Genomic DNA, 19592 nt, shown 5'->3' on the forward strand with positions numbered 1-19592 from the left:
CGGGGCCGGGAAGGTAAAGCTGGCGGCGGGGCCGCGCTCGCTGATTCGCCGCGCCTGGTGGCGAATCGGCGGATCCCGCGGCTGTCCCTCCCCTCCCCTCCCCGCGTGGCCGGCTCGTGGCGGGCGGGTGAGTGCGCGCGGGCGGCGGGAAGGGGGGGGGAGGGGGGAGCGTTGAGGTGAGGGGACGGGGGGGGAATGGGGAGGGGGTCTCTGTGAGGGCCCCGCCGCTGTTTGTGGGGTTTTATTCCGTTTTGTCCCGTTTATGCGCGTGCCGAGGCGCCTCCGCGGCGTTGTGTGCTTAGAGGGGGAAGAGAGCGGAATAAAAATAAAATTAGAGCCGCGTGCGTGCGGTGCCCGCCCCGCGCTCACGTTGTCTTTGGATCTCGCCCTCAGTAAAATCCCAGAATCATTAAGGTTGGAAAAGCCCTCCGGGATCGTCTCGTCCAACTATCCCCCTGCTGCCAATGTCACCCTCTAAACCGTGACCCTAAGCACCACATCCAACCTTTCCCAGTAGTGCTCAGCTCCCAGCAAAAAGGTTGATGGGAAAAAAAAAATCAAAATCAAAACGCTGGGCTTGTTTAGTTTCCATGGGAAGGATCCTGTTGACTCACGATTAGGTAATTGGCACAAATGTTCATTACATCAGTGGGGGAAAAAAAAAAAAAAAAAAAAACAACAAGTTCCTCAATGGAGTTTGCAGCGTGCGTCTCGTGTGTAGGAATGCCTGGCTGTTAAATGGAGGCAGGCTCTTCAGCTGTACAGTAATGATAATTGGAACGCAGCTTTTGGTTATTATCATTTAGGAGTTGTGTCTGTGAGCCCTCTGCTTCTAAAAGTCTGCAGATACAGCTGGGGAAATCGTGCTCCCACGTGTGCAATTTTAGGAGAGCTCTGATATCTGTATTTCTGGCTCCTGGTAGATGATTGACCCACACTGACTAGCAATCCTTATCCTAACTGCTGCTTTTGTTTAATAAAGTACTTTTACCTTTTTAAAGAGAAGTTGTGACTATCTGTTGATTTCAAGTCTCCATGGCAGCAGCAGAAGGAAATATTAGGAGTGCTTTCCAGGTTCTAAAGCAGGGCGGGGAGCTGGGATTTGGCTTTCATGGAGAATAGGTTTAAATGGGCTGAACCCCAAGTTCTCCTTAGTTGTTAATCTGGCTCAGAGAGTCTCATTTTCAAAGTACATCTCTCTTGTACGTAAAAACATGTCTGGAGGAGCACCAGGGCCCTTTGAGAAGGGAGACCCCCCAGCTATTGCTGCTTTCCCCGTGACCCAGAACACACGGACCGTGAGGCCCTCTTACACCATCACCCACTGTCCTTCAGAGCCGTCTGCTTCCTTCGGTGTGAGGTGTTGAAAAGTGCAATGCTGAATTTTGAAATTGCATTTATCCCAGAGGAAAGTAGTGCAGGCTACGTGGGCTTAAACCTGAGGCGTGCTGGAGCTGTTTGGGCAGCTAGGTAGGAAGCTGGGTGCAAAGTTAGTTAAGGTGCCAGCCCTTCACTGGGCTCTGGGATGGCTTTTTTGGTGTTTCACAGGCTGGAGGGGGAAAGGAACAAACAACGGGAGAACTTGAAATGATGCATTTAACGTCCTTTAAGAATAAACCAGATCTGCACATTTCTGGAAATACGCGGGCAGCACATTTTTAGATGTTAAGGGAACTGCCTGTAATTTGTAGCTATGCTGAAGAAGTGCACTACAGCCATACAATTCCACTGTCTGCGGTGTAGAAAGTGTAAAATACCTGTAGAGGGACTAGTGCTTCAGACATTTACAATCAGATAGTGCCATTGGGCTGCTTCAAATCAGAGCTGTTTCCCAAGTGTGACAGCTTGGTGGAACTTTAAGCTTGCCAAAGCAGTGACAGAAGAACAAAAGATCAGGTTTGTTATAAACAAACAGTGAAGCAATACGCAGCGTGAGAAAACGGCACTGACAGGAGCTGAAGCTTTTCACTCTCTGTGCTTGGGAGAGGACAAAAGTCTTCTCTGTTCTCAGTGTGTTTTAGTTGCCTGTTTAATAATCTCCTTAAAGTGACTTGCCAGAATTGTCTCTGTTTATTTTTTTTTCTTGTAACAGACTGAGAAATGAGAGAGTGGAGATGCCATCCATTTTCACTAGTTGTCCCAGATGACAATCGTGTCCTCTTCTCTTAAAACAAGTTAGAGGTTACATTAACCCGAGCAAAGCTTTGTTTCTTCTCAGTAACTTTATTTTGCAGATTCTTTTTAAAAGAATAGCCTGTGTAGTTTATCTACCCATGGTAATTCTTGGTCATGGGGACAGGTATCTTAAATCCAAAATTCATGTGCGTTCCTTATCTTCAGTCCCTGAATTCTATCACCACGTACTTCCTATGTAGTGATAAAGTGGAATTTTAACAGGCAAACATCATAATTATTCCGCTACTGGGAGGGGGAGGGAGACTGCATGCTTGCAAGAGCTCCATAGCGCTGTTTAGTTGCTTGGTTTTCTTTCTCTTGTAGAAGTTTTGTCTTTTTGTGCTCCTTCAGAAGGCTTGCTTACCGTCTCCCTTGCCCCTGCTGAGGGACTGGAATAGTTTAAGCTTTCTAAAACGTGGACGTCTGGCTCAAAATTTGACAATGCATAATGCAAGAATAATCACAAGTTGCCCTTGCTACAGGGCTAGATGAACTCTTTTCACAAATTACACTTTGGTACTAATTTTTCTTCCGCTGGTTAATGCAAATAAAATTGAAGGAGCTTGTTCTCTTCAAGGTGTAATATTAACTTTCATTATCATCTGTGACAGGGCTTGGATAATTTGTAAAGTAAGGAAAACGAAGACTAGGTTTCACTATTCTAGGAAGCCTGGAGGTTCACTTTCAAGCCTTAACTTGTTTACGGTGTTGAATTAGGAATGTGGGCCTTCCGTAAGGATGCTTGCTTAAATTCTTGCATCCCTGGCTGCTCACTCTTCCATTTTGATTTGTTAGTTTTCATTTAAGGCTGTTCTCATTCCTGTATGATTTCCTGCATTTAACTTGCTGTATAAAAGACCGGCACGTTTGCTCTGGTTAAAGGGTTTGGTGAGAATGCAGCTGCACAGAAGCAGTTTGTCTGCTTCTCTGATCCATGCCGACCTACTCAGAGTTGTTACAGTTTTATACTTCTCCTTACAGTTGTCACAAATGACATCTAAAGTCACTGAAATTACAAGGCTAGATAGTGTTATTGCTCGCTTCTCCCCCACTCCACTTCTACTTTGTGTTTGAAAACATTTGTGATTTTTTTTCTCTTCCCTGCATCATCACTTTAACTGCTTGAAATGCTTTAAAAGTGTTTAAAGGACAGCAGTTCGAGGTGAATCTGTGAAGATTCAGTATCTGGAATTATCTCGGATGTTCTTTTAACTTGAATATGTCTCGAGGAGATAACTTTCCTTCAAGTGGATGGCTTGAAAGTTTGCTACCAACGTTGCGTGTAAATACATTTCGGGAACGTATAAAATTCCATTCTGTTGTAAGATGCTGCAGTCGGGATGTGTGCTTCTCATGTCAAACTCAACTTCTGTCTTCAGAACAGGTGACTGAATCGCAGGCAGTAGAATATGGCTGGACAAATATCTGAATCTGATCAGATCAAGCAGGTAAGATGCTGTATTCACGAGCAGTGGCTTTGAAGGTCTTGTGTTGCTTTGTCACACAGAGTAGAAGTCACAGGGCCTGGAGAAGGAGACAAGGTTCTTTCAGTTGTCTTCTGAGATGAGATCTGTTCTGTAACAACCAACGTTTAAACGTCTGACCACTGTCACTGCGTAACATCTGATTTGAGCACTAACAACAGTTTGTGCCGAATCTAATGACTGACAGTAAGATCTTTTCTAGTGACTTGTCATTTAAATCTTAATGTCACCAGATGGCTCGTGAAGCTGTGTGCAAGAAAAATTGATGTAGATTTTTTTTTTTAAACACTCATTGTGTGTTCAATTTTTATTTGTAGTTCAAGGAGTTCCTGGGAACATACAATAAAATTACAGAAAACTGCTTCCTAGACTGTGTAAAGGATTTCACTAGCAGAGAGGTTAAACCAGAAGAGGTATGTAAATGTTTCCTATGATTTTAATTACCTTTTGGTAGAATTGCTGTTTAATGTTCAAGTTTCAAAAGTAATTTAGAAGGTTTTGATCTTTCAACTAGCTAAAAAGCAAGCTAGCAGTCTTTGGAGGAGTGTAGGTGTTGTGGTGTGCAGCTTCCAAGTGAGAAAGGAAGCATGCTAGTGGAAGGAAAGGAAATAGTTTGTCTGTAGCTTTGCTTTTGTAAACACGTCCAAAGGTGATAACAATATTTCTTTGCACCCTAACGGTCTGCTGTAGAGAAAAAAAAAAAAAAGCCAAAACAAACAAAAAGAAAAAGCCAAATGCTTTCCTTGTGTTGCGTCATCAGCTACACACAAATAATGAACCAGGGCCTCTTTATGTTTTTCCTTGTCTTCTCTTCAGTGTATGTACACAGAGGCAACCTTCCTGGTCTCACTGTGAGCAGTGGCTGCTTCGTGCAGTTCAGTGCATTTTATCCCCTGAGCTATCAGAGGAAGTTCTTGTGCCGATGGATGATAGCTTTAGGGGCGTGGAAGTTGCTTGCCTCTGCAGTCTGCACCCGTTTCCCCACAGGCAGAATCCTACCCACGTTTGCTGCATTGTAGAGTCGAAGAAACGCAGGCCTTCAGAACTCTGGCTGCTTAATCCAGTTCTCTGCATTGCAGGGAGCTCCGTCATAGAGTCACCTGCAAAAAAGATTAGGCTCTGGATAAAATGAGTTGTGTGTTTTCTACCTTTTCTCTCCTGTTGGGAGGCTGTTCCAGCATTTCCTAATTAAGCTGGTTACAAGTCTAATAATCAGTTTAACAGCTGCCCCTCGGTGCAGGCAAAAATCATGGCTCCTTCCAGCTTTTGTTTTGCTGCACTAAGCGAAGCTCTCCTAGCTTTCCAAGACACATTTCTTGTTACCCTGATCTCAGTGTCTGCTTTAGTGGAATTTTTCTTGATTACAGGTGATCAGAGTAGTTCTGAGTAAGGTCTTGTCACTGTCTTTTACCAGCTCATTTGGAATTGCTTTGAATTGTATGAGACGTGACAGAAGTGTTAGGGGCACAACCTCTTTTTTGGGGGGGGGATGGCATTTGATTTCTACTAGAAGATTGAAGTTCTTTTTTTTTGCTAAAGAGTTACAAAGATTTCTTTGAAAAATACGGGTTTGTATCGTCTTTTGTTAAAGACCTGGATTCAAAACCAAAGAATGCTTGTTGGAGAGGAATTAATTGTAAAGGTTGTTTAGCTCATCCAAAAAAATATATTCTTAGCTTCTGATCATCTGTTTTTTGCTTCCCCTTCTATGATCTGCAAAGGAGCCGTGTTTGGCTGTAGAAGAGCCATCTGTTTAAGAGTGGAGGCTAGGAAGAAACATTCAGAAGGGGAGCTTGTTCCATACTTATCTGTTATGGATTTTCTTGCTAAGCATCTGGCTGTGACCCCTGCTGGAAACAGCAGACTGGTCTAGATGGGTCACTGGTCTGATCTAATCCTAATGTCCTATTTCAAGTTGTAGTTTCTTATTGAATAGTTAAGACAAATACCTCCGTGAATTTCCTTTGAGAGTCTGCGTTTGTTAAAGCAGCTCCTGACCTCTTTCCTTACAGCAGTCTCCAGTGCAAGTCCAGACTTCCCCAGGCACCGTATCACAAATACCACGCCCTCGGGAAGATGTGGCTTGGGGTAGTTCCAGAATTCAGCAGCGTTTGTTTCCTAGTCAGACTTAACTCCTGCTTAGCAGGTTTTGCTCTAACTGGTGCCAGGTCAGGCAGAGAGAGAAGAGTGGAACTGAGAGGGTGTTTAGTTGCAGGTTCTTTGTCTCATTCGCTTCCAGCCCGTCTGCTTTTCACATCCCTTTATACTGAGCAGAATCAAAGCAATTTCTGATTTTCTAGTAAGCGTGCAAAGAGGTCGTCTTTCCTTTTTATCTGAGTTTGTTGACTTTGACAGTGAGAGCAAGGTTTGCAACCATGACACAGAATATCTGATTGGTAGAACTGGAGCTCAGGAATAGATTTCATAGCTTTTTCTCTACAATTAGAGAAAGGGGAAAAAATAAATAACAGTACCAGTGGAATAGGCTTTGTTATTCCTGTCCCTGTCCAGCTAGCTGGCTGACAGAGCTTCAGAGGGTTTCTGGTTGCTTCTGTGAAGGTTAACCAAGCAGGTACAAGAAGAATGATAAAGCTAAAAGGAACAAGATCAAAAAAAAAGGTTAAACTGAGCTAACACACTGCACCATACTTGGCTGTCAAAAATAGGGGTTTGTAAAACCAAATTCAGGAAAAGGGAAAACAACAACAGAAAAATAGATTTAGTATTTACTGCAGAATAAAATGTTTTATATACTTAAGTCTCACAAGAGTGGTCCAAGGATGAAATGGTAATATCTCCTAGATCTAAGATGTTTTATTAAGAATGAGTATTAAAAGACATTTCAGGCATTCCTTGAAAGCTAAACTTACTGTTTTCTACTGCACAGAGAGACCGTGACCAGTTAGGTCCTCAGCTTGAGACTAAACACAGGCATGAGATGCACTCACTGAACCTTACATCCCTGTAGATGATTGTATTCTGGGTCCTGTTTGGGGAGGTGTTTGACTTGCTGTTTGAAGCCTTCTCTTTTCCTTTTCCTTCAGATGACTTGCTCAGACCACTGCCTACAGAAGTATTTAAAAATGACACAGAGGATCTCCATGAGATTCCAGGAGTATCATATTCAGCAGAACGAAGCTCTGGCAGCTAAAGCAGGACTGCTTGGCCAGCCTCGTTAGACAAGAGCCCTCTGTTCAGACTTTGTAAGCAGTGCCAGTGTTCGTTGGGCAGGAACACATTTCGGATTTTCTACTGTCAAGTTGCATGTCCAGCAACTCCGAAGAGAGTTCTAGGTGCTGTTTGGAAAGTGGAAACCATGAAGGGTTACGCATGAAGTTAGCAAGTGTTGGCTGGCAATGGAGTCTGCTTCAGAGGTCCTTTTCACTCTACAACAACATAATACTAATACAACCTCTTTCAGGGCCTACAGACTGGTATGTTTAAATTTGGGGGGGGGTTGGGAAAGTTGCATTTCTTCTGTTAGGACTGATTCAGAGGCAAAATAAAAGTGTAATATGGAAATGCACTTTTTTATTTAATTCAAGTAAAATGAATGAACCCATATGATTGTATGTATGTTCTTTCCAAAGACACTTTTTAGGACGCTGCTTGGGAGCCGCATTTCGTTTGCAGCCTTATTCCTCATCCTCTCTCACGGAGTCTCGTTCATTCGTTGCTGCTTGAAGCTGCTGATAGATAACCAGATTGATAACTTCGTTTCAGCGGGGAGGTATTTGTGGATGCGTTATATCTCTTAACTCAGGAAGAACTCGGTTGTTTCATTACCAGCCGCCCTCTCAGAGCCCTGTGATCATTCGGAGTCTCCTGGAGCGCTGGCTGGTGATTATTAGAGCATGGAGCCGAGGGTTATTGCAAATGGCAGTCAACTGCTGCAACTAATGAGCTCAGGTAGGCAGGGATGCTTTGCCAGCTTATCCCTAGGTTATGTTTGCCTCATGTTTCACCAGCTCGTTCCTTGACAAGCAACATGAGTGTGTCATTAGCAGCACCTGTGCCCAAGGCAGCTTCTGTGCTCTCCTCGTTTCCTTCTGGGAAGCCCAGGGGTCCTGTAAAACTGGCTTCGTTGCCTGATGCAGGTGTGGTGCACTCCGAGCACTGAGCTTGCTGGCAGGTTGCTCCACTCCGGTGGCATTCACGCAACTGAAGTACAAGGTAAGCACAGGATGGTGCCTCTTTTGCTGCTGGATGCGTACAGAGGAGTCTGTGAAGGCTGTTCTGATGATGTGGTTTTGGTTTGGGAAAAAAACTGTGCTCCATTGAAAGGCTCCTGATAGCTGAGATTCTGTAGTCAGACTGTTAGTACAGTCGAATGACAGCTCATTCCTGTTTCGTTATCAAATAGCTGCGTTCTGGAGTACAGAATAGAGAAAAAATAGAGTGCACTTTCGTCAGTAACCACTGTAACGTCCTGATAGCTAGCAAGCACATTTTGCTTTAGTTTTAAGCAATAAAACACAGTGACAAATGGAAACGAATGTCAGAATTAGTATATACGTTGAGATATCAAGCAATGAAGACTGACACAGAACCTGGCAGCTGACGTGAAATAGCTCTTCTTCTATAGGCAACAGCAAGGAACAGAAATGGCAGGAGGCCTGCCTGCGTGCTTTTTTGTTGTTGTTGGCTTGTCTGTAGGTTTTGAATTCCATCAGCAGTTTGAAAACAAAAAAAAGAAAGGCAGGAAATTACGTATTTTTTTTCTTTACTACTATAACTCTCAGCTGTCCAGGCTGTGGATTACTGGGCACTGACTGCAGCACAGTACACCTGCCCCTTCCACTGGACACTGCTCTGCTTGCTGCTGTTTAAAGCTGCTCCAGCTCTCCACAGAGATCTGTTTGTATGCCTTTCAAAGGTGGAGGAAACAAATATGCTCGTATATTCTCACTGACGTGTTTTGTAGTATCCACATCACTGCTTTTTCCTACATAGCCCATGCCTTGTTACCTTGGAGATGGCTAACAGCTAATTCTAAAATGGTAAAGGCTGAAAAATAGCCCAAATAAGGCAGCAAGACTGGAAAGTCCAGGTTTTTTCAAAGGAATAACAGACTAATAACATCCAGATTGCTTGCTATACTTAGATGATAAATTCTATGGCTCTTAGAAGCAATGTATCCATCTTAAATATTTAAGGCTTTCCTTTAAATATCTAACAAAAAGACTTAAGGTAACATAATTGAAATTATTCCATTTTCTCCTCGCATTTTAGTGTGGAAAGAAGACACTTACTCGGAAGAGTGATTTAAGAGTTTAAGTGATGGGACTGGAGGATGTTCGTATCTTTTGGGCAAATTTCCTTGAGGCTGAAGTGAGGAGGATTAAAAAAAAGTGAGGAGGATTAAAAAAATACATATTTTTTCCCTCGTGTTTCAGGTTTTGGGGGTAGGAAGATGTGTAAATATTTGTTAAGACAGATTTATTGTACTAAAGGTTAGGTAAGTATTAGAGAGACTTAGTTAATAAATTACTTTCAGGTTCCCCAGTTTCCTTGGACTCCAGTTTTAAAGCCACCTTAACTCCCTGTTATCCAGGGAAAACATGCATTCTTAAAATCTAGTCAGGCACCAGTTCTCCCTGCCTCGCCCTCCCCATGCTCCCTAAGCAAACAGGGGATTAAAGTGTCGCTGATTGAACGTTTTGTTGATAGCTGCTACCCTGAAATGATCCTGCCTGGATAAAAACTGACTGCAGCAGGAACAGTATGCTTATACCGACTGCGGTTCCTTTAGTGGATGTTGCAGTGCTTCCACCTCTTTCAATCCAGGTATCTGGACCCAAGGATGATGATACAAATATATTTTAGCTTGGAAATAAAGTGCATCAATGTAACTAAGCCACTGGGGTGGTGCGCACAGAGCAACAGTGAAAATTTTCTTAAAAGGTTACTTTGTTTTGCTGAACTTTGACTTCCCTTTGCTCCCTTGGTGAGGCAGCATTACCTGACAAACAGCTTAAATGATGTTATTCAGAAAATGGTATCCCGTAAGCCTTTGTCAACTGGGTTTGTGGCTTGAGAATGATCCACAACACTAAAAGAGTCACTCTGTTTCAGTGTCTTGCATACATTTTAGTAACATGTTTTTCATTACGCATGTATTTATTATCGTGTATTAGCAAAGGGCTGTAGCTGTTCTTTCCTCCTCGGTACCAGGTTGCTGCCAGTACTCTTCTCAAAAAGCTGCAAAGACAAAATCAGTATTTCAGGAGTGCCTGGACAGATACCTACAGTGAAGGCTGGGAATGTCTACAAAGGCAAGCTAGGTTAAATTTTTTTCTCATAATCAACAGTTTATCATTTAAGGGAACAAGTCCTGCCCTACCTCCTTCATCACGTCTAGCAGGTCAGAACCTCATAACCTGAAGATGAGCTGCTGCAACGGTTACAGATTTGCTGACTCAAAGCCTTACCTTTGGATTTAACCATGTGTTAGTCTTTAAAGGATAGAATTAAATTGAAGTATAATTAACTAACAGTTCATTTAAATTACTTTTGGTATTGTACCTCCCAAGCCTCTCTTAAAGAGGAAGATATTCAAAGGGACAAACATTTAAAAAAAAAAAAAAAAAGGCTAGATTTCTAGCAGTTGTCTCCTTTGGTTTTCACAAAATGCCCACTGAATTGCAATACACTTCTGTGTGTAATGATAAAGCGTATCGCTAGTCATATATCTAACTGCCTAGCTTCTGATAGCACTGGTATTTATCTTGTACCTAAATGTGGTAGGATTCTGCCAGCAAGATTATCTGGTATGCATTTTTGGGGCTTGCCTACTGCATATGGATGATAGGTGCAGGTTTTTCAGCTATCCCAGTGATTAAGTGCAATGAGCAGAGATCCTGTTTCTGCTGGTGGGAACTTAATCCACGTTTTCTCTCCCAGCAGAGTATTTAAACCTCCATGACATAGCTTAATCACATATATTCTCCATCCCTCCTTTTGAAGAGCTTCAGCTCTGCACAGGATAGTGACATGCACAGCCTAAATCAGAATAATAATAATAAAAAAAAGAGACTACAGCATAGTCTCTGGTTCCTACCTGAGCTCCTAACTGAAAGGCAGCAAGAGTAAAGGTAAGGTGCAGTGTGGAGGGTAAGTGAATCACCGTGACAAAGCATGTTAGTTTAAGTGCAGGAATGGAAACAATCCTGGTGGAAGGAGGAGAAAGGATGAAAAATGGAGCGGTGCTGAGGAGGGAGTACTGAGAAAACTGAAAAAAGGAGCCAGAGTGGAGATGGGAGGGGACAGAAGGCAACAGCTGAGTAGTCTGCCTAAAAGTGATTTGATGAGACTGGGCTGGTGAATGGACACTCCTTTGGAGGTGACATTCATTGCAGCACAGATAGGAACACAGGTCCTTCCTCTTTAGATGAGTGTTGAACCAAAAGGCTAGAAAATCATGCAATTACTAGTCAGCCCACAGAGAATGGAACAATTTCAACATGAAAGGTCAGATAAGAGCCTTGCTGCAGAATGCCCTGTACATCAGCGGTACTGGCAGAGTGATCAGATCAATCATCTGGAAGATTATAATAGCAGGTCCTTGGGTTCTTTCAGGGATGGGAGCAAAGTCCTAATTTCTGTAACCCCCACTGAGTGCTTGAGCTCTTAGCTGGAAGGGAGGCAAAGGATGCAAAAGCCATCTTTTGTAAGAAAAGTGGGGGCTAAACAATAATGCCAAGAGGAGTGTGGCTGTGGCTTCAGTGCACGGAGGCATTCCTCTCTACTCTTAAATACTGAAACTCAGAGAAATGGGGTTTAAGCAACAATTCTTCTCAGCATTTTCTGTTAGCTAGGTTAGGAAGTCAGCACACAGTACTTGAGGGATCTCGTTCCAATCTTGGGGAGGCCATTCAGTTCGGCTCCCAATTTATTGAATGAGTCTGGCCCAATTTGTAAAATCTGTAAATCTGACACTTAAATTACACCGTGTTTATACCCAGAATTTCAAGACAGCATCAAAAGGATTCTAAATTGTTACAGTTCTACTAAATATCACGATTAAAAAAAATTGTATTTCACCTTAACATCATACTCCTTAGCCTTTTGGTGTTTGGTTCTTCTTTCTTTAAGTAGAGCAGGCAGCATTCAAGCTTTTGTAGTTCAGGACTAGGACTGTAAAAGGAGGGGCGAGTCTGTTTGCTCAAGATGTCTCAAATATAGAAACAGATGCAACTGAAAGACACAAGAAACACACTAATTGCTCTTCAAAAAGTCTACATTTGCAAAAAATATAGAATAATTCAGTTGGAAGGGACCTGCAACAATCATCAAGTCCGACTGTCTGACCGCTTCAGGGCTAGCCAAAAGTTAAAGTGTGTTACTGAGGGCATTGTCCAAAGGTCCTTTGAACCCTGGCACCCAGAGTGCATCAACCACCTCTAGGACACCTGTTCCAGTGCTTGACTACCCTCATGGATAATATCACACAATGCTTGAACTGACCATGGCTGGTTTTTTATTATTATTCTGTAACTTGGGTCCTCTCTAAGGGAAAGTGAGAGGAACGCTGAGGAAGCTGGGTTTACTGTGTAAATATTTACTAAGGTAGCATACTTGCTATACTGTCATTTCTTTATGTAATGTGAAGGGGAGAATATCTGAATTTTAAATAATCAAAGCAGAAATCCAGTAGGTAGCTATTTCTCTGTTTGACAGATCCTGCCCTTACTGGGGTATGGAATTAAACACCCATTTGCCTCGCTTTCTGCCCAAGCGTGTGATGGATTTGTGCGCGCTGTGGCTCCAGGGACATTCCAGGAGCCACTGCTGACAGGATTTCAAGCCTCCTCAGCCACAGGGCGCACTGTAACCACCTTATCGGTAAGGAAAGGGGTGTTGGCTGCCTCTCCGACCATGTTTGCACAGCGGGGCCTGCTTATCTCTTCAGGAAAAAGCGCCTCTGCCCTGTGGGAAGCAGGCGGGAGGTTGGAGCGCCATGGCAGGCTCACCCGCCCGCCTCAGGGCAGTTTGATCTCGGAGGCAGTGGTTGAAGCCGCCTTAGCCATGGTTAAAGCTGCCTCAGCCACCGCATCTGAGCTCCTGCACCTCCATTTAGGCCTTGAAACACCACCTGGGCAGGAGCTGAGGCGATGGCAAGGCTGAGGGAAGGGCGGGAGCCCTGCTGATAACTGGCCCCTCATGCGTGTGGAGCCTGAGAGGTGCTGCAGGCCGGTGGGGCCTCCCTGTGCAGGGGAAAGGTCCTGCAGTCAGTACGTGAGGAAAAGCATAATAAAAATACATTCATACTGCTTTTTATTGCCTTCAAGAGACGTAGGGAGGAGGGCAGAGAGATGCTGCAGGTGACAGAGTGTGGTGGCCTTGCCCCGGGGGCAGAGCAGGGAGCAAGGAAAGGCAGCACAGGCAGAGCTGCTGGGTGTACAGGGCAATAAACTGAAAGGGAAAAGAATGAACAGCATAATAAATATCAGTTTTAAGAGACTGGGCCTGACGTAGGCAGACAGAGAAGATGATCAGAGGCTGCACTATGAAAAGCTGTACCCCACATGAAAGGAAGCTGCTGAGATAGTCCCCCCCCCCACTCCTCTGTGCTGAGTGTAAGCAGAAGGAATCAAGCTGTTTTTTTTTCTTCTTCAAAAATAGCTTTAAACCTTACCAATCCCAAGAGGAAGTAATTTTCACAAAATGAATGAGCATCAAGAGATACGGTTTTAAGCTGGCCATAGATGTAAACAAGTGGCTTGTTAAAAAAAGAAATAATCACCCTTGTGCGAAACAAACAATGTATTTCATACAAATTCCACATCTTGCCCCTCCTTATGTAACTGGCATAGCTGGCAGGATCGTGGCAAATTAGGTCAAGCTGTACCCAGATGAGGGATTAGAAACAGAGTGGTTTAGAAATAGCTGAAGAAACTGACAGGGCTGGAATGGAAATATTGCTGGGCTACTCTGAAAACCAGGGAAATAGAGAGACGGAGCCAATAACACATAATAATTGTGTCTATTGAGAACAAGGCTCACAATGTGAGTTAAGCAAATGCACTGCTGATAAACATCCTGCAGGTTTTCACAGCTGTAATGGAGCTCTAGTTCCGATTTTCTTTGCTGGCAAACAACGAAATATAGAGAAAGTAAGTAACAGTCACAGTACTTGCTTTTTTGTCACAATGTATGAGCTGTATCGGTAAATTAAAGCCAAATAGCATAAAACCAGGACACTTTTTCACCTTCAAAAGCTATTACTATAGGACAAGCAACAGCGTAATGGTAGTACTAATATAAATAGCAGGCAGTTGGAGACCTAAAGCAGAACCAACCAGCACAGTCCCACTCCAAAACAGAAAGTGGGATCTCTGGAAATGGGAAGCAGGAGGAATAACAGCATAAATAGGGGTGAGATAATTCAAAACAAGGAGGAAGCCAGAAAAGTCCTATTCTTAGAAAGGTTGAGAAGTGGTCTGCTTTCATAATTAAGATTGTCTTATCTTTACAGCTCTCTTTAAATGACAGTGCAGTGAGTATTTGTCATCAGGCTGTAGGAAGACAACATGGTAGAATGACAGATTTTCCCCAAAATTGAGGGCAACAGCTTGGTAGGAGTGTGAGCTAATTATAAAAAGTTTTTTTTTTTTTTTTTTTCCCTAAGCCCTGGAATTAAAGTGAGTCAGTCTCTGGCAACATCCCCATTGGTTATGCTGCTCTGTCGTGTTTTACATCTTCAGAGGTAGTCTTTATCCTCCACATTGTAGCAAATAATAAAATTCCAAGTACAGAGAACTAAAAATAAACAAGGTTTTAGTGCACAATATCTGCAAAACACAAGGGCACAGTGAAATAAACAGCTCAACATACTTTTAACGCACTCATTTTCTGTTTCAACTTGTGAATCAGTCTTCTAGTCCAACTGTCAGATTTGTTTCAAGTGATCAAACCAAACATGCTCTTAAAAAAGAGCACAACAGCGTTTCTTAGACTTACTGCTGTAAAAGAATTCCAGTAAATGCTGCCCAGAAAACTCATTTGACCACCTCAGATATCCAAGAGCATTTTTAACAGGGAAAAGAACATTTCATTGGAAGAATTTAACATTGACTTTTCTGTGTGAAATGCCATCTTCTTGACAAACCTATCTGGAGAAAGAAGGCACTGTCGAGTGGATAGTCTGACTGAGACACAAGCTGAGAATCCTAAGATCCCACTTCTCCATCCAGCTCTACACCAAAAACATTCTGTGTAATTCTGGTATCCATTACCATGTAAAATAAGAATATGAATCCACTTCAAAAACTGCTGCCTACATTAATCTATTACGATGTATTAAAATAAATTTAGAATCTCAGTGGAACTTGTACGAAATACCTCAAAACGAGCAACTGATTTCACTTTTTCTCCTCTACTGCCGTCCTTCAAATTAAAGGTCTTTGCTGCTCCTTGTGAAAGTCAAATGCATTATGTTTCATGAAGATACACGCTTTTATTTGCTCGTGCTTTTACTTCCAGTTATTACTGTAAGCCTGTTTGACTTCTGTTGAAATAACGCTTTGTTATTTTGTTCCGACATCTTCGAACAGATCAGGCAGAAGCAAAGTGATTAAGTGGGTTCTCGAACACAAGCAATCTGACAGAGGAACCAGAAACAAGGAGATTAAACCGGGTGTTGCCTAACTTACACCTTAGAGATAAAATAAAAACTCAGTAGTATACATGTAGTTGGTACACACTTTCATGAAAAGACAGTAAAAACTCAAGTAAAGAAGTGAACCTTTTCTTACCCTTTGTCCTTGCATGCAAAATTTTTGTTTTCTAACTTTCGAATTATCTACTGATACAATCTAAACTAATAAGTCTGCCAGAAATCTGAAAGTTCTTCCTATCAGCTGTAGGTGGGAGGGGAAGGTCTGAATTTTCTTAAGAGACCTGCTCTTTTTAGTAGTTGTTTGTTAAGTTTGATCCCTTAATCCTTTGCAATTTTGCTACCTCCTAACTAAGCTTGAAATAGTGTGTATCATTTTGTCAAAAACTGCAGATTAGAAGGCAGAACAGGGAAGACTGCCAAGAGGGTGCTTTATTTTTGATTGTTCCTGCAAACATGATATGTAATCTCTTGTTAAAAAAAAATCCCAATTCAGTGTAATCATAATTACTGTGTCCTCAACAGTATGAACTTTAACTCAAGGCATTAGAAGGCACTTTGGGGTTCGCTTTATGGCAACAAAATAGAAATGAATGGATTATAACAGTTAAGAAATAAAAGACCTATTAGGGTCTTGTTGATTTCGATTTTAGAGCAGCATAGTCCCATATTACATAGTTCATCTGTTTTTCCCTATAGTTTCTTATGACATTAATAAATATTACTTTAAAAATCTACTGAATAATCATGGCTAACTGATATACCTCTTGCCAAAAAGACAGAACTAGGAAACCAGAGACACGTGAGAGGTTTTGCTGGTGACTTGGCAGAAACTCGTCCACCTTTTCTTGCTGGTTAACTTTCTCTCAGGATAACAATGTTAATTGTTATTCCAGGGCTCTGATGAGTACTAGTGTGAGGTAAACAGGTGGAAAGAGGGAACGGGGAAGAAAGTTTTCTTTATATGAAGCAGCAGCAATCTGTTAGACTGGATTTCCACGTCTCATGGAAGTTTTCCATGCACTATTTTAAACATTCCTAAGAGATAAGGAGAAGCAGTGAGTGTACATACAGTCAATATCAATGCCAAAACGGAGAGCTCATCCATCATTTATGCATGTTGAGTGTGTATATGTCTGTTTAAACCTTCACACAGTATGTAGACAGAGGTTAGATATCTGCATAAAATATAATCTTGTTTTGCTGAATTTAAAATTTACTTCTATAAATACCAATCATGGAAGATAATCTGATAACCCGTGACCCATGTTATTTCCTTTAAAATGAGTATTGCTATTTTATTCACAGCTACTGTGAGGTTAACAGTGAAAGCTAACTTTGAAAAAAGAGCCTTTACAACAATTCATGGAGAATAATTTCCCTATTTAGAGAAGTCCGGACATTTACAAGAACAATCATTTAAATAAAAATAGAATTTAAAGCCTATGTTTAAAACATAGCCTTTATTAATGCTGTCTAGTGAGCTCCATATTTATCTTACATTGAAAGAGTTCTGCTTTGCTTAAGAAAAGACAGAAAAAGTGCATTTACAAGAGTACTTTTTCTTTAATTTTCTGCGAAAATGGAAGGAATCGGAATCACAAGTTGACAAATGTTGTAAAATGAGATTTCAAGAAACATCAATTTTAGTAATGCTACTCCATCACTAGTGTTTCGTTCTGACTTTCTGCTGTGTGAACCAGAATATCCTGATATACAGTCTAGAGCATCTATGTTATTACTCTACAGCATATTAAACACAGAAAAAGGGGTTAAGAACCCCCTCCAATGTACAAACATGAATAAAAAAATTGATAAAAAATCACTTTTATACATAATGTATATGCAAACTGCTTTAAATACATGGTTTTGGAAGAGTTATTTACAAAATGTATCTGTCTGTGGGACAATCCACAGACAAAGCAGACACAGTTGCTTTACTTTATTGTTGCATCTCAACTTCGGGAGATATAAATTCATTCGGCAGTATAGCAAACACAAGAACTTGTGACAAAGGATCTTAAGGGCAACCCAAAAAATTTTGTTCCTCAAAACAAGGTAAGTACTAGGACTGCCAAAGTTTCCAAATAACGTCATAGTTTAATCCAGATGCCCGCTTACAGATCTATATTGTAGAGGACACATCGACGGACCCACTTTTAATACAGGCATGGCCACTGGATAAAACCTCCTGTAAGAGCCATAACTGATAGGTATGTTTTACCGAAAGAGTGAACTAACCTAGATTTTTTTTTTCCAATTTTATTAATATTTTAAAAAATACATAAAAATACAACATCCAATGTCTGAATAAATATATTTAACAAGTTGCAAGATACCTTATTTTACACAAAAATTTCAGCTTTAGAAATCTTGTTAAATAACTTCATCGTTGTTATATATTTCATTTTTTGTCTTTTTGTAACAAAATAAAAACTCTGAAATTACATAGAAAAAAGACAAAATATTTTTGTCAAGGGATAAGATAGTCCACTGAAAACCTATTCACAATTCCACTGTAAACATTAATAAACATTAAAATATTTGCATAATTGTGTGCTCAAAAATCCTATAAAAAGTGGAAGACTTATTACAACTGTAGTTTTCAGTCAACTACACTTCCTTTCACAATTTATTTTGTCCCATTTACATCTTTAAAACTGGGCACATTGCTGAACACATACTTTGGCAGTTCTGTATAGCAAGTGCTTCCACAAAGAGGAACTACTCACCAAGAGTTAACATACAGCTCGGTGAAAGTGCAGCAGTTTCTCAGTTCATTTTGATAATATTCTGATGTCTACTTGGTGCACTTGCTCTTCTAAGATTTCCCTAGAACACCTGAATGCTTCATTGGACATAACTTTTCAAATTTGATAAGTGCCCTTTCTCTGAATTAACAAAAAAAAAAAAAAAAAAGGCAAACAAAAAAACACACAATGACAAGCATGTCACATTGTGCCTACAAACCTTCAGTTATCAATGAGCTTAATTTCTCTGAACAGTAAATTAAAAAACAAACAAACAAACAACAAAAAAAAGGAGGGTAGGAGGGTAGAACAGATAGTCCAGCAGTGGAAGTGTGTACAGGGTATACTTGGCAATGTCAAACCAGTTGAGTGCTTTCTGTGGTTGAATTTCAGGATTTAAGTCCGTGGCAGCAAGTTGCTGGCAAGGCAGAGAAATGTGTATCACCTGCATTCTACAGCAAGCACATTTTGGGGAGGAGAAGACGACGACGGACTCATTCCAGTGTCTGATGAAGCAGATGACATAGACGCTCCTGTATGAGACACTGAATATACAGAACCTATCAGCATCAGATTGTCCAAGTATGTATCAGAATGAAGGTTTCTGTAGTTATTATATTAAAAAGACCTCAAAGATTTGGCATGTCACAGAAACTGATATACTCAGACCATGCTTACAACTAGGAAGTCCAAATTTTCAATGGACAATTATAAAAAAAAATAAATCAGTAAATGTTTTTGTTAGGTTCAAGTTCTGAAAAGCCACAGATGCTCTTTCTAAATACATATATATGAACAGAATAAGCAGATAACACTTTTTTTTTCCCCAAAAAATAATACTGTCAAACTTTAGTTGCTTCAGATTCTGTATTTTCAAGAAAATGAACATCTCAGGGGAAGCATAAAGCAAACTTGAAAATTACCTTCTCTGTCTTTCTTTTTTAATCGCTTTCTTCTCCTGTCTATGGTTGCTACTTCTGACTTCAGAGACATGTAGTACTTTCTGATTTCCTGTAGTTTTTCTTGTAAGAAAGAGATCCTTTCAGCGCTGCTCATATTGTCCAGTTCATCTTAAAAGTGGGAAGAAAAGGAATAAAAGCTTCATTAAGGTGATCTTAGAAAAATGAATGCAACTTTCAGAATATACAAGACGCAGTGTGAAAGATATCACTTCCGTAACACTACACCAAAAAGGCCTGTGACTGATTTAGAATATGAGAATTCACATATTTTTCTTTCAGAAAAAAATTTCTTGTAAATTCCCTCTAATCCAAGTCACTTAAATCAGGCAGACAACATTAGTAAGAGTCATGCTGCCCATGAGGAAAAGTTAGATATTCAACTATCCTTTCCAGAATCCTTGCACTCTTAATGAAAGACCTTTCTTTAACAACAAGGCATCAGTGGAGGAGGGAAGAGTAACACTCAAAAAATTCTTTATCTTCCTTAGTTTTAGGCTGTTTCTTTTTTTAAATGACAGGTGAGAGAAACAAAAGAAAAGCATGATAAAATACACCAAATAATTGCTTATCAGTCTGTTCATCCAATCACCACCTCTTCAGATCA

General features: G+C 41.0%; 2 protein-coding genes and 1 long non-coding RNA gene across 4 annotated transcripts in view; 1 reads left to right on the forward strand and 2 right to left on the reverse strand.

Moving 5' to 3' along the window:
* Positions 1-51: 51 nt before the first annotated feature.
* On the forward strand, positions 52-18216 carry TIMM9 (translocase of inner mitochondrial membrane 9). The gene is made up of 4 exons (XM_066998506.1): positions 52-127; positions 3555-3623; positions 3977-4072; positions 6704-18216. The coding sequence occupies exons 2-4, from the start codon at positions 3585-3587 to the stop codon at positions 6836-6838; spliced, it is 270 nt and encodes an 89-aa protein (XP_066854607.1). The 5' UTR covers positions 52-127; positions 3555-3584; the 3' UTR covers positions 6839-18216.
* LOC106037235 (uncharacterized) lies at positions 3561-9753 on the reverse strand. Its single transcript, XR_001207878.3, has 4 exons — positions 9622-9753; positions 5609-8029; positions 4659-4759; positions 3561-3699 (listed from the first exon to the last, which is right to left on the reverse strand). It is a non-coding gene; the product is annotated as an uncharacterized lncRNA (long non-coding RNA).
* The window catches only part of ARID4A (AT-rich interaction domain 4A), a 48547-nt gene continuing 45777 nt past the window's right edge, over positions 16823-19592 (reverse strand). For both annotated transcript variants that reach the window (XM_066998504.1, XM_066998503.1), the window contains 2 exons: positions 18950-19096; positions 16823-18571 (listed from right to left, as the gene is read on the reverse strand). In XM_066998504.1, the coding sequence (XP_066854605.1) occupies positions 18468-18571; positions 18950-19096 (251 nt within the window). In that variant the 3' untranslated portion in view covers positions 16823-18467. The remainder of the gene's footprint in view (positions 18572-18949; positions 19097-19592) is intronic.

Source organism: Anser cygnoides, chromosome 5 (genome assembly GCF_040182565.1).
Source record: "Anser cygnoides isolate HZ-2024a breed goose chromosome 5, Taihu_goose_T2T_genome, whole genome shotgun sequence".
In the NCBI taxonomy this organism is placed as follows: domain Eukaryota; kingdom Metazoa; phylum Chordata; class Aves; order Anseriformes; family Anatidae; genus Anser; species Anser cygnoides.